The 11,621-nt window shown below is 51.0% G+C and overlaps 2 protein-coding genes and 1 long non-coding RNA gene across 3 annotated transcripts in view; 1 reads left to right on the top strand and 2 right to left on the bottom strand.

Moving 5' to 3' along the window:
* The window catches only part of ccr9a (chemokine (C-C motif) receptor 9a), a 2,071-nt gene extending 1,120 nt beyond the window's left edge, over positions 1-951 (bottom strand). The window contains exons 1-3 of the mRNA XM_011617728.2: positions 811-951; positions 557-677; positions 1-481 (exon numbers count right to left, since the gene is read on the bottom strand). The exon at positions 1-481 is cut by the window's left edge and continues 1,120 nt beyond it. Of these exons, the coding sequence (XP_011616030.2) occupies positions 1-481; positions 557-589 (514 nt within the window). The 5' untranslated portion in view covers positions 590-677; positions 811-951. The remainder of the gene's footprint in view (positions 482-556; positions 678-810) is intronic.
* A 4,127-nt stretch (positions 952-5,078) lies between these two features.
* Positions 5,079-5,980, bottom strand: LOC115247929 (uncharacterized). Its single transcript, XR_003886988.1, has 2 exons — positions 5,882-5,980; positions 5,079-5,519 (listed from the first exon to the last, which is right to left on the bottom strand). It is a non-coding gene; the product is annotated as an uncharacterized lncRNA (long non-coding RNA).
* Positions 5,852-10,197, top strand: LOC101066529 (zinc finger protein 182). Its single transcript, XM_029830896.1, has 8 exons — positions 5,852-5,988; positions 6,524-6,993; positions 7,491-8,091; positions 8,158-8,209; positions 8,340-8,441; positions 9,256-9,389; positions 9,467-9,590; positions 9,796-10,197. Exons 2-8 carry the CDS (start codon positions 6,541-6,543, stop codon positions 9,947-9,949), a joined length of 1,620 nt encoding a protein of 539 aa, XP_029686756.1. The 5' UTR covers positions 5,852-5,988; positions 6,524-6,540; the 3' UTR covers positions 9,950-10,197.
* Positions 10,198-11,621: the final 1,424 nt, after the last annotated feature.

Raw genomic sequence — 11,621 nt, 5'->3', positions numbered from 1 at the left:
CCAGCAGCCACACCCCCAAACAGACCAGCAGGCTGAGGCGGCGGCGCTCCAGCTGCGAGTTCTGAGCCTTGACGGCCCGGACGATGACCACGTAGCGGTCCACGCTGATGCAGGTGAGCAGAAGCATGCTGCTGAACAGGTTGACTTTGTAGACCGCCGCGATCAACTTGCACAGGCCGGAGCCAAACGTCCAACCGTGTAACGCCTCGGCCGCCCACAGGGGAAGCGTGATGAGGAAGAGCAGGTCAGCCACTGCCAGGTTCAGCAGGTAAACATCTGTCATGGTTTTCAGCCGCTGCTGGAAGTTCAGGTAGATCCACATCACGGCCAGGTTCCCCGCTCCACCCACCATGGCGATGATCCAAAAGAGCGGCGGCTGATAGCGGCGCCGGAAGGCCATCACCGACTCCTGGGTGCACATCAGGTCGGGGTAGTCGTAGTCGTCGTCGGTGGTGGGCGAAAAGCTCGCGAGGAACGAGTCCTGAGGAGAACAGACACGACTTTAGCTGGGTTCCCACATCTGAGCAAAGCCCGGCGAGCGACCACGAGCGATCACCTCTGTGGGGAACGCGGTCATGTTGCTGTCCATGGAGTCCTGAGGGCAGGTGCTCGAGGTTCAGGAACGCTGAGGAGGAGATGGTCTCTGGGGAGGTTCTGGGGCTCCACTTCAGCTGGCTCTATAAACACAGGTGGTTAACGCTTGCCTTCGCCACCAACATGAGGCAGGTGAGCAGAAACACCTTGTTTCTGAAGAGCAGAAATAAAACCAGAAGAAAAGAGAAGAAACAGCAGTTATGAAAGCAGACTCACGTTTCTGTCGGCTCGCGTCTGTCTGGCAGAGCACAGAGTGTTCAAAGGAGAAGTTTCACAGGAGGAGGAGCCTCGTGGGAGGAGGAGGAGCGCCGTGGGAGGAGGAGGAGCGCAGTGAGAGGAGGAGGAAAAGGAGCGTCGTGAGAGGAGGAGGAAGAGGAGCGTCGTGAGAGGAGGAAGAGGAGCGTCGTGAGAGGAAGAGGAGCGCCGTGAGAGGAAGAGGAGCACTGTGAGAGGAGGAGGAAAAGGAGCACCGTGAGAGGAGGAGGAGCGTCGTGAGAGGAGGAGGAGCGCTGTGAGAGGAGGAGGAAAAGGAGCACCGTGAGAGGAGGAGGAGCGTCGTGAGAGGAGGAGGAGCGCTGTGAGAGGAGGAAAAGGAGCACCGTGAGAGGAGGAGGAAGAGGAGCGTCGTGAGAGGAGGAGGAAGAGGAGCGTCGTGAGAGGAGGAAGAGGAGCGTCGTGAGAGGAAGAGGAGCGCCGTGAGAGGAGGAGGAAGAGGAGCGTTGTGATAGGAGGAGGAGGAGGAGGAAGAGGAGTTTCGTGAGAGGAGGAAGAGGAGCGTCGTGAGAGGAAGAGGAGCGCCGTGAGAGGAGGAGGAGGAGGAGCGTCATGAGAGGAGGAGGAAGAGGAGGAGGAAGAGGAGGAAGATCCATCAACTGCTCACATACAAAAACACCTCCATCTCTCACTGAGCTCATCAATTATTGATCTGTCGTCATCAATGACGCAGCTCAGCTCCTCCAGCAGCTGTTTGACACTAATAACAACAATAATAACAGTAGTAATAACGATAACTGCAGTAACAATAATGATAACAACAATAATAACAGTAGTAATAACGATAACTGCAGTAACAATAATGATAACAACAATAATAACAGCAGTAATAACGATAACTGCAGTAACAATAATGATAACAACAATAATAACAGCAGTAATAACGATAACTGCAGTAACAATAATGATAACAACAATAATAACAGCAGTAATAACGATAACTGCAGTAACAATAATGATAACAACAATAATAACAGCAGTAATAACGATAACTGCAGTAACAATAATGATAACAACAATAATAACAACAATAATAACAGTAGTAATAACGATAACTGCAGTAACAATAATGATAACAACAATAATAACAGCAGTAATAACGATAACTGCAGTAACAATAATGATAACAACAATAATAACAGCAGTAATAACGATAACTGCAGTAACAATAATGATAACAACAATAATAACAGCAGTAATAACGATAACTGCAGTAACAATAATGATAACAACAATAATAACAGCAGTAATAACGATAACTGCAGTAACAATAATGATAACAACAATAATAACAGTAGTAATAACGATAACTGCAGTAACAATAATGATAACAACAATAATAACAGCAGTAATAACGATAACTGCAGTAACAATAATGATAACGACGCAACAATGACACCAACAATACAACAACAACAACGATTCACAATAACGATAACAACAATAGTAACAACAATAATAACAGTAGTAATAACGATAACTGCAGTAACAATAATGATAACAACAATAATAACAACAATAATAACAGTAGTAATAACGATAACTGCAGTAACAATAATGATAACAACAATAATAACAGTAGTAATAACGATAACTGCAGTAACAATAATGATAACAACAATAATAACAGTAGTAATAACGATAACTGCAGTAACAATAATGATAACAACAATAATAACAGTAGTAATAACGATAACTGCAGTAACAATAATGATAACAACAATAATAACAGTAGTAATAACGATAACTGCAGTAACAATAATGATAACAACAATAATAACAGCAGTAATAACGATAACTGCAGTAACAATAATGATAACAACAATAATAACAGCAGTAATAACGATAACTGCAGTAACAATAATGATAACAACAATAATAACAGTAGTAATAACGATAACTGCAGTAACAATAATGATAACAACAATAATAACAGTCAGTAATAACGATAACTGCAGTACAATATGATAACAACAATAATAAGCAGTAAACGAACTGCAGTAACATAATGATAACGACGCAACAATGACACCAACAATACAACAACAATGATTCACAATAACGATAACAACAATAGTAACAACAATAATAACAGTAGTAATAACGATAACTGCAGTAACAATAATGATAACAACAATAGTAACAACAATAATAACAGTTGCTGTCATTATTTGTGGGGTAGTCTCAGTCTTCTAACTCTAGTTATAGCTGTTGTTATTACATCTAGGGGCCATCTAACAGCGTGGTTAGCAGCACGTCGGCGTTGCTGGATGACTGATCACACTGAACTCTTTCTCTTCCCCTGTGAGTGTGAGCCGATTATAACACCTCAGAAAGAGACGTTTGGCTCGGCAGCGGCGGATGTGTGAGACGGACGTCAGAGAAACCACATTGCGTGAGAGCGTCTGTGCTGCACGGAGGTGCACGACGAGCCGTGACCACACAGATGCGGGATTTACATTTCCTGTTGTTGGGGTTTCTTCCTCTTCAGTGGCACGCAGGCGCCCCAGCATGGCCCGTAAGCCCCGCCCATTCCTGATCATGGCAGACATTGGCCTTTATTGATTATTGACTCACATTGACAGCTTACTGTCAGCAGTTAGTTAGGAAGTGACATCACTTCTTTCACCACATCTTTATCACGTCTGACGTCTGACAGACAAACAAATGGGAGGAAAAGAGATCACTGGATCTTCAAGGCAACTTTCTAACTATAACAATTAAAACAACTGTGTTGCGTAATGAAGCTCTAGCAGGTGGCTCCACTCATTTCATACTGACTGAAAATAAAACATTTGGCGGTTGTGTGTTTGTTGATTTTCTACTGTGTCCTCAATACTCGTTTAAATTATTAGTTGATCATTTGCACTATGTCCTCATTCAGATGGCAGGTGCCCTAGTTAGTGCACTAGATAGGGTATGGGGGGGATTTCAGACCCCCTCTGACCTACAAAACCACCTGTTCCTGTCGCGGTAGCGGTTGCTCTGATCAACTGTATCACGAGCAGAGCTGGGGGCCCAACACCACCATTCTAGATACCAGTCCATTCTCTGAAGCTCTGAGAAGACCGTTAGGAACTTGTGCTTTAACGAGCTAAACGCTGACGTCATCACCTGAAACTGTTGCTGACAGGTATCCGCAGCTACGCTTGCTACAGTCATAGCAGGAATCTCTGACTAATCTCAGTCTCTCCATCATTCTTCTTCTCCCCAGACACTCAGACTCTGCAGTCCAACCCTAACCCTTTAGGACAACCAGTACCTGGTTTTAGAGATGGGGGATTCCTGTGGGGGTGGGAAGGAAGCAGCTGGTGGGGAATTCCTGGCTGTTCTCACCTCACAAAGGTGAGCTGGGAGGATAAGCAACACCATTATGGTTGCTAGGGTGGACAGAAATGGAGCCGACGTCCAGGAGGAGCTAAAGGAGCTGGACAGGAGGGACAGCTTGTAGCGCTGAGGGGGCATGAGGGGCGGGTAGTTAGGGTTATCCAAGTATACACATCCTACATGAGCATTTTATAAATGTACAGGTGGTTTATTTAAAAAAGAAACAGCATCAGGATAGCGAGTGCAGGTGTTGGGCACAGGAAGTGGTGACCATGAGGTTAGGGTTAGGGGTTAGGGGTTAGGGGTTAGGGGTTGGGGTTGGGGTTAGGGTTAGGGTTAGGGGTTAGGGTTAGGGGTTAGGGTTAGGGGTTAGGGTTAGGGTTAGGGTTAGGGGTTAGGGGTTAGGGTTAGGGTTAGGGGTTAGGGGTTGGGGTTGGGGTTGGGGTTAGGGTTAGGGGTTAGGGGTTGGGGTTGGGGTTAGGGTTAGGGGTTAGGGGTTAGGGGTTGGGGTTGGGGTTAGGGTTAGGGGTTAGGGTTAGGGTTAGGGTTAGGGTTAGGGGTTAGGGGTTAGGGTTAGGGTTAGGGGTTAGGGTTAGGGGTTAGGGGTTAGGGTTAGGGTTAGGGTTCGGGGTTAGGGGTTGGGGTTAGGGTTAGGGTTAGGGTTAGGGGTTGGGGTTAGGGTTAGGGTTAGGGGTTAGGGGTTAGGGTTAGGGTTAGGGTTAGGGGTTAGGGGTTAGGGGTTAGGGTTAGGGTTAGGGTTAGGGGTTAGGGTTAGGGTTAGGGGTTAGGGGTTAGGGTTAGGGTTAGGGTTATCGTTAGGGTTCGCGGTTAGGGATTTGTTTTCTCCTGGACCCGTAAGCAGGCAAAACGCAGTGGGAATAGTGTCCAACAACAACGTCTTTATTAAAGGGTCTGTTCAGAAATGTTCCTGGACTGCAGGGACAGCACGAACCCTAACCCAACATGAGTGTCCGGTCCTGCGTGTTCCTCCCTCCAGCAGGGTGGCGCCAGGTCCACCATGGAAGCACAGTGGCTCTCCAACCCCGGCAGCTTGGCCCTCTGTCCTTAAATCCATGGCTGATGGAGATATCCGACAGGTGCCTCCACCTGCAGCGCCAGCTGGAACCAATTACCGGCTCCTCCACGCCCCCTGGAGGAAACAGCAAGCAACACACGACCCGGACCCTGGACCCCAACAAGGGATAGGGTTGGAGGTTAGGTTAGGGCCTATCCCGAACCCTAGAGATGATGAGGAAGAGTCTGAGGGAGTGGCCTCCAGCAGGTTAGTTTAGAGTAGTGAGAGTCAAAGCACCAGTCGGGATCGTCTAAATAGTGTAAATAGACAGGGTTAGGGAGTGTGTGTGTGTGCGCGCGCGTGTGTGTGCGTGTGTCTGTGTGTGCGTGTGCGTGTGTGAGAGAGAGAGTGAGTGAGTGAGTGAGTGCGCGAGTGTGTGCGTGTGCGTGTGTGAGAGAGAGAGAGTGAGTGAGTGAGTGCGCGAGTGTGTGTGTGCGTGTGTGTGTGCGTGTGTGAGAGAGAGAGAGAGTGAGTGAGTGAGTGCGCGAGTGTGTGTGTGTGCGCGCGTGCGTGTGTGCGTGTGTGTGTGTGAGAGAGAGAGAGTGAGTGAGTGCGCGAGTGTCGGACTATTTTCCGGTCCACAGTGGAGAGCAGAAGGGGGCGGTATTGCACCTGTTGCTGAGGGGGGCGAGAAAATCCCCCGGACGTGACGTCCCAACACGTCACAAAAAACAAGGAAGTCGAGTTGCCGCAGACTCCTGTTAGCTTAGCTGTAGCAGGTAAGTGGGGGAAAAACTAATACTTTTAAATGTGCCCATTTAATTTGAGTTCTGCGCTTTTAAATATGTCGGGGATTTGTTGTGTTGTTTAATTCATAAACCTTTAAATGACAAAGTGGTCATGACATCAAACTCATTTCAGCAATTAATTGTGACATCCTTTATCTCAACCTCATTTTAACGCATAGTTCTTTTCATCACGTGTATTCCAGGTTATTTTATTAACCTTTCGAGTGTTTGAAGAATGTGAGAAACTGGAAATGATATTTTTAAACTTACCTCAAATACACGTAGCTGCTAAATTTGGATTTTAATTAGTAACAAAACTCTTTAAAGAACAACAACCAAAAAATAGTCTCTCGGCTAACTCTGGCGCATTTCCGGTTTTCAAATCAACTTATTATAAACATTCAGATTCTAATCGTGTCCATAATTAAAGATGGGCTTCAAATTTAAAAGCACATATAGTTTTTTGTGTTTGACTTAAATGCTGTTGTGCTGTTGTTGAACCATTATTTTTCTCCGTCTCTTTCAGTGAGTGATGTGGCGGAGATGTTGGCGGTGAAACACGGTTACCGTGACATCAGCCCTGTCACCCTGGAGGTGTTGGGCGGGGTCGTGAGCGCCAGCCTGTACTGTGGGGAGGTGGAAGGTCTGCCGGCTGGTCTCGTGGATTCTTTCCTGGCAGAGCTGTACCGCTGTAAAGTCTGTCAGTTCACGTGTAGCCCGAAGGCCTCCATCATCAGCCATCTGCAGCTCAGGCACCACCGCCCCGCCGCCGCCACCCTCTCATCCCCAGGCAGCAACTGCACTGATAAAGTGGGTGGAGCCAAGGACGGGGACACACCTGGAGGGGCAGTACCATATCAGCTGGATCTCAACGAGGAGGCGAAGCCGAGTGACGAGGACGAGGACTTCCTGCTTTATGACATGCTGGACAACATGAGCCCCCCCTCCTGTGACATCAGCAGCGAGGGGGGGCTGCAGGTTGCACACACTTGTGAGGTGACACACAGACCTCCTCACACGTATCTCACATCCTATGCATTTCTGTCTGATTTGGACAGAAATCCAACTGTTAATTAATTTAGCCTGTCCTGATTTCCAGACAGCGTTGATGGTATAAACAGGCCTGTAGGTGTCCGTATCCAGAGGCCGTCGTCTCGCTCCACTCTTGGTCGCTCCAGAGTGAAGTTCACATACTAATGAGATGTAAACAAACTCCATTCATTGGAGCAGGTTTTAGAAAACACTTATTTTTCACAGTACGTTATAATGGCCTGCTGCATCGTGGTGACGCCAGCAGGTCTTGAGCATCAGCTTGGTATTTCTGAAGACACCACCAGGAGGTGATGCTGATGCAGATGTTTTCATCAGGCAGCTGCTGGGACAGGCTAAAATCCAACTTTACTCAAAGGTCGAGCCAAAGTGGAAATGTCTCGTGACCTCCACTGGACAGAAGTAATGAGCCTCGAATAGTTCATCCTGAATTTTGTCTGCAGGTCAGCACTTTATTTGAGGAGCCGTCCATCTTCCCACTGAAAGAGGCCTCAGTCCACGTGTCTAGCAGCTCTGACCCCCCGCCCACGAAGGAAGACGTGGCCCAGTCTGCACACCTCAGGACTCTGGGCTTGTGCCGCATTTCATCGTCTAAAGCGTCTCCTCACTCCCCGGCCACCCCGACGGTCCCCCCACCTCCTGGCACGTCTCCTGGCCTGTCACAGCCCAGCAGCCTGGCGTGGAGCCGCGCCGCTGAGCGCCGAAGGAGGCCGAGGCTCCGCTGCTTCCTGTGTCCCCTGGTGCTGCCGTCCAGGCGGCTGCTGGACATACACGTGCGCTCGCACCAGGCGTCCGGCGGGTTCGGCTGTGTGCGCTGCAGCTGGAAGGCTGACAGCTGGGGGGAGATGGAGCCTCACTGGAGGAGCCACTTCGGGAGGAGGGAGCACAAGGAAGAAAAGAAGAAGAAGAAGAGGAGGAAGCAACAGGACAGGAGCGCAGCAGAGTCCAAGATCTCTGCCAAGCAGGTCAACAGCTCGGAGGTGCAGAAGGTCCACCAGCAAACACCTGACAGCTACACCCAGCATCACCATGACAACCACTCAGGTCAGAATAGCTTCAACTGCATGTTTCCATAAAGATCCTCAATACTAACCGTCAGGCTCCGCCCAGATGCCCTACAGCACCGTCTGATTGGACAAGAGGAGGCTGACAAGGCTGACAGGTAAACTGTCCTGTGGAGAAGTTCAGTTCCTCCCAATTATCCCACAGATTCTTCATCAGCACAAATATTTGATAAATGTGACACTTCAGCAGGACCAGACATCCCAGAATGAACCCGTGTTGTTTTCCAGTCGGAGCGGTCAGACTCGGAACAATTCACTGAAGAACATCTCAAAGAAGAAGAAGAAAGAGGAAGCCAGACATGTTGCGTTGGCGTGCTCTGTCTGTCACAGGTGACTACAGTACCCACAATCCTCCTGTCCACTGTGTTCTCAGCAGGAACACCTTGATTCTAGAGTGTAGGTGAATATGTGATGAGCCTCGCTGCTTCAGCGGAGCTGCGCTCGGGTGACGCGCTGCGCTCGGGTGACGCGCTGCGCTCGGGTGAGGCGCTGCGCTCGGGTGAGGCGCTGCGCTCGGGTGAGGCGCTGCGCTCGGGTGAGGCGCTGCGCTCGGGTGAGGCGCTGCGCTCGGGTGAGGCGCTGCGCTCGGGTGACGCGCTGCGCTCGGGTGACGCGCTGCGCTCGGGTGAGGCGCTGCGCTCGGGTGACGCGCTGCTCGGGTGACGCGCTGCTCGGGTGACGCGCTGCGCTCGGGTGACGCGCTGCTCGGGTGACGCGCTGCGCTCGGGTGAGGCGCTGCTCGGGTGACGCGCTGCGCTCGGGTGAGGCGCTGCGCTCGGGTGACGCGCTGCGCTCGGGTGACGCGCTGCGCTCGGGTGACGCGCTGCGCTCGGGTGAGGCGCTGCGCTCGGGTGACGCGCCTGCTCGGGTGACGCGCTGCTCGGGTGACGCGCTGCGCTCGGGTGACGCGCTGCTCGGGTGACGCGCTGCGCTCGGGTGAGGCGCTGCTCGGGTGACGCGCTGCGCTCGGGTGAGGCGCTGCGCTCGGGTGACGCGCTGCGCTCGGGTGACGCGCTGCGCTCGGGTGACGCGCTGCGCTCGGGTGACGCGCTGCGCTCGGGTGACGCGCTGCGCTCGGGTGACGCGCTGCGCTCAGGTGAGGCGCTGCGCTGGTGAACACTCGTCTGCCTGTTGGTCCTCACAGGAAGTTCTCCACCAAGCTGACTCTGCGACGTCACATGGGCATCCACCAAGGAGACAAGCCTTTCACCTGTCCTCACTGTCACTACAGCAGCCGGCTCAAGGCGTCACTGCTACAGCACCTGAGAACTCACACAGGTACACACACCTGCCCAAGCACACAGGTGGAACACGCCCTTATGCTGTGTAGTGACAGGCTGCTTGTGTGTTTCCAGGTGAAAAGCCATACAGGTGTCCTGAATGTCCATATGCCTCTATAGATCGCAGCTCTCTACTCCGACACTACAGAACCCACAGTCATGAGAAACCATACAGGTGTCAGCAGTGCAGCTACAGCAGGTGGCTCACACACATACACACACACACTCACACACACACGCACACACACACACACACACACACACACTCGCACACACACTCACTCACACACACACTCTCGCACACACTCACACACACAGGCACACACACACACCCTCTTGTGCTGGAGGCTGATGTCTCCACCCTGATTGAGTCTGAACTTTTCCATCACTCTTGTTTTCCTCAGTATCCAGAAGAAGAGTCTGGACCTTCACGCTCGCCGCCATCACACTGGTGAAGCGTTTCCATGCCAACAGTGCGACTACGCCAGCCCCGACCGCCAGCTGCTGCTGAGACATGTTCGCACACACCACGCTTCTTCCCAGCATGCAGCACTGTGACGGCGTGATGACCCTGGTTGGACAGTGATGTCACGAACTCTTGAGCTGAGACCAAACTGTCTTTTTAATGTCTCTGGACTCAAAGTTGACTCTGAACATGCACGTGCACGTAACCACAACCAGTCAAGATTTTTTGTAAATTTTCATTCGCCCTCAAAATTCTGACGTTAAACTCAGTCCTGAATTATTCTTTGTACATTAAAGACTCAAATAATGATCAGAATTATAATTAAAGTTACTAAGACTAATGATGTATAATGGAGGGATGGACATGGATGGGTGATGGACGGATGGACATGGATGGGTGATGGACGGATGGACATGGATGGGTGATGGAGGGATGGACATGGATGGGTGATGGACGGATGGACATGGATGGGTGATGGACGGATGGACATGGATGGGTGATGGACAGATGGACATGGATGGGTGATGGACGGATGGACATGGATGGGTGATGGACGGATGGACATGGATGGGTGATGGACAGATGGACATGGATGGGTGATGGACAGATGGACATGGATGGGTGATGGACGGATGGACATGGATGGGTGGACATGGATGGGTGATGGACGGATGGACATGGATGGGTGATGGACAGATGGACATGGATGGGTGATGGACGGATGGACATGGATGGGTGGACATGGATGGGTGATGGAGGGATGGACATGGATGGGTGATGGAGGGATGGACATGGATGGTGATGGAGGGATGGACATGGATGGTGATGGAGGGATGGACATGGATGGTGATGGATGGGTGATGGACGGATGGACATGGATGGGTGATGGAGGGATGGACATGGATGGGTGGTGGAGGGATGGACATGGATGGGTGATGGACGGATGGACATGGATGGGTGATGGAGGGATGGACATGGATGGGTGATGGAGGGATGGACATGGATGGGTGATGGAGGGATGGACATGGATGGGTGATGGACGGATGGACATGGATGGGTGATGGAGGGATGGACATGGATGGGTGATGGACGGATGGACATGGATGGGTGATGGAGGGATGGACATGGATGGTGATGGACGGATGGACATGGATGGGTGATGGAGGGATGGACATGGATGGGTGATGGAGGGATGGACATGGATGGGTGATGGAGGGATGGACATGGATGGGTGATGAACGGATGGACATGGATGGGTGATGGAGGGATGGACATGGATGGGTGATGGAGGGATGGACATGGATGGGTGATGGACGGATGGACATGGATGGTGATGGACGGATGGACATGGATGGTGATGGAGGGATGGACATGGATGGTGATGGATGGGTGATGGACGGATGGACATGGATGGGTGATGGAGGGATGGACATGGATGGGTGATGGAGGGATGGACATGGATGGGTGATGGAGGGATGGACATGGATGGTGATGGATGGGTGATGGACGGATGGACATGGATGGGTGATGGAGGGATGGACATGGATGGGTGATGGACGGATGGACATGGATGGGTGATGGACGGATGGACATGGATGGTGATGGATGGATGGACATGGATGGTGATGGAGGGATGGACATGGATGGTGATGGATGGATGGACATGGATGGGTGATGGAGGGATGGACATGGATGGTGATGGATGGATGGACATGGATGGTGATGGAGGGATGGACATGGATGGTGATGGATGGATGGACATGG

Source organism: Takifugu rubripes, chromosome 22, assembly GCF_901000725.2.
Source record: "Takifugu rubripes chromosome 22, fTakRub1.2, whole genome shotgun sequence".
NCBI lineage: Eukaryota > Metazoa > Chordata > Actinopteri > Tetraodontiformes > Tetraodontidae > Takifugu > Takifugu rubripes.
This window is presented reverse-complemented; position numbering and strand designations above follow the sequence as displayed.

Bases quoted from the DNA above. Each gene is read 5' to 3' on its own strand.
- LOC101066529 (XM_029830896.1), top strand. From the start codon at position 6,541: ATGTTGGCGGTGAAACACGGTTACCGTGACATCAGCCCTGTCACCCTG. The intron at 6,994-7,490 runs GTGACACACAGA...TTTTGTCTGCAG, and splicing joins AGGTTGCACACACTTGTGAG to GTCAGCACTTTATTTGAGGA. The intron at 9,591-9,795 runs GTGGCTCACACA...TGTTTTCCTCAG, and splicing joins CAGCAGTGCAGCTACAGCAG to TATCCAGAAGAAGAGTCTGG.